Source organism: Opisthorchis viverrini, assembly GCF_000715545.1.
Source record: "Opisthorchis viverrini unplaced genomic scaffold opera_v5_17, whole genome shotgun sequence".
NCBI classification, from domain to species: domain Eukaryota; kingdom Metazoa; phylum Platyhelminthes; class Trematoda; order Opisthorchiida; family Opisthorchiidae; genus Opisthorchis; species Opisthorchis viverrini.
Window position 1 is genome coordinate 109,794 of NW_008751673.1, and position 2,433 is coordinate 112,226.

At 43.6% G+C, this 2,433-nt stretch overlaps 1 protein-coding gene across 1 annotated transcript in view; it reads left to right on the forward strand.

Annotated features, from left to right (window-relative positions):
• The window catches only part of T265_01536 (hypothetical protein), a gene marked incomplete at both ends in the record, with an annotated part of 12,369 nt that overhangs the window by 7,176 nt on the left and 2,760 nt on the right, over nucleotides 1–2,433 (forward strand). Inside the window, 2 exons of the mRNA XM_009165595.1 lie at nucleotides 410–490; nucleotides 766–901. Coding sequence (XP_009163859.1) covers nucleotides 410–490; nucleotides 766–901 — 217 coding nt within the window. The remainder of the gene's footprint in view (nucleotides 1–409; nucleotides 491–765; nucleotides 902–2,433) is intronic.

Genomic DNA, 2,433 nt, shown 5'->3' on the forward strand with positions numbered 1-2,433 from the left:
TCATGGTTGTACGGCAGTGAAGCATCGGTGTTACAGACGGACGTCATGGTGTCGATGATGATGATAATAATGTGTTAGAGGTCAACAATCGCGGTTCTTTGACACTGATGGAAATAGTGTGTTTTGTGTGTGTGCTCAACCAACCACATCCTCCTTACAGTTTGCGAAGAACGCTGTCGTCAGTTAGCAGTTAGACCCGGGAGACTGATGATTAGTCGATGCATATTGGGTAGTGCTGGCTGCTTGTTGCAGTGGTTGTCAAGCGGGTAATATGTGGTGCCTATAGAGAAATAAAAAAACTGCCAAGACGAAACTTTTGCTCCAAGTTCTTATGTAGTTGACGAATAGTATTAGTGTGAATCTCGCAATTTACATCCATCCCGGAATCTTGTCCTCTTTCTCCAGTCAGTGGTTGTGAGAACAAATGAGAAAAATGTTCGGGCTGTCTACACAATTTGGCAGTTGACAACAGACTTTCTTCGACGAACCGGTAAGTTCTGAATCAACTAATAATACTAGTGTGAATCGGCACAATGTAGGTGAAAAATAGGGATCCGTGGGGTATTCATTAGACATGCAAGGGCCATCATGTTTGAGTCCGACCCCCAATCTGTCTTTACATCTGAATTGCTTGGATATTCGTTTTCGATCAGGATAATCAAAATAACACTAGCTGGTTAGCTAGATGAGAGTAGCTAATATGGTATCATTCACAATCTTCTCCATATCCCAATATCTGATAAGCCCTGATGCAAATTTTTCCAGCTCCAAGCTCTTGGATGCTAGCTCCAGTGGCCGAACAGAGCAATGATCGCTACTCGGATCCCGGGTCCGATGTCGGAGCAGGGCAGAGGACGATAGACGCATCATGTTGGAATTCAGCATACTGTTGTCCCAGCATGTGAGTATTCAAACATTTGCCTTTTTAACTACTTACTACAAACGTCTTCTGTTCATGAATTATCCTTCGGTTTGTTAGGATTTTCTCTTCTACTTCACGTCTACTATTACAAACAGGGTTCGTCAATGCTAACAAAGATAACCTAAACTCACCTACCTGAAGAGCTCCAAGAAGGGATAAACCAGTCGTGGGTTGTCAAAGAATTTTCAGCAACCTTATGAGTAGTGCGATACGAATAACTTTAATTCATTCATATCAAGCTAAGTTTAACCTACCGGTTTAAGAATGAGCTCTTGACGGAGGAATATGTACATCAAACCCATCATTTACTCTCCGATCATTCCAATCAATGTTTGGACAATCTGGCAGCATCCGAATCATATAACTTGTTTTAGGTCATCTCACCACCATGAGACGAACGTTGCGGTGTCTTCAGTCTAGAAGCCGTGAATTGTACGGTTATTGTCTGTGACTCTTGAACACAGTCTTTAGACAGTCATATTTTTTACTCGTCAGGGAGATGAAACGGGCACAGATTCCATTTTAAGTAGAAGTCTAGACGGTAGTTTGAGTTGCAAAACACGACTCCGTCACGACACGGCTGCCTTGGTTGAGAACCGGTTATTTTCGCTTTACGAACGAAACTAGTGGCTGATTCTTACCAATCTTCGCATGTTACAGACATGTTCTCACGATGGAATCGCGGGACAATCCATGCACCGTACAGTCTATCGAATTAAAAACTATAGGAACACCACTTTGACCTCTAATTTGAGCAGTGCAATGTACACTACCCATACCGGTTGCTTTAGAACGGACCAAAGATGCTTCCTCTGAGAAGAACTTCCGTTGAAAATGTGAAATGATCTGCTTTGGTTAAAATGTACAAGTTAACCATCCAGCACGTTATGAAGCATCCGTTCGACATATATCAGCGACTGATATCCATCCGAGGTTCTCAAACTTTGCAAACAATTGTTCCTACAGTCCATTCGAATGAACCAGCTAGGCCAACCACTGTTGCATGTCCTCGATTACAGCTATTTTCAACATTCTTTCATGGTAGGTGACCGGTTTAGCGGTTAAGCATTCTGGACGACCATCCGGCTTCCAGAACTAGTTTCGCTGGACAATTTGCACACAGAAGTCCAAGCTAACGAAACCGGTTCGCTTTAAGCCATCTCACCCATCAAAAACGCTGACTTCTGCATCATAACTGATACCCTAGATGCTTAGCGAACTAGAGGTATGCAGCAAGCTGATTCAAACTGCGTGACCATCCACCATCTATCACCGCTGAACAAAGACCTCTAGCAGATAGGGACCATACATCTTGGTATACAACCTACAATTGATGCAGTACGAATGAACTTTAGAAGATGAGTTTGACACCAAAATGATGGAGTAGTCCTGCACGGTTATCATCCTCGACTAAACTGGACGTTTCATGTGGTTGTAACAGCCACTTGGAATTCCGCCACTTCTGCTGATTGCTCTCCCAGCGACCCCCCCGCCCGCGCCGCGCTCATTCA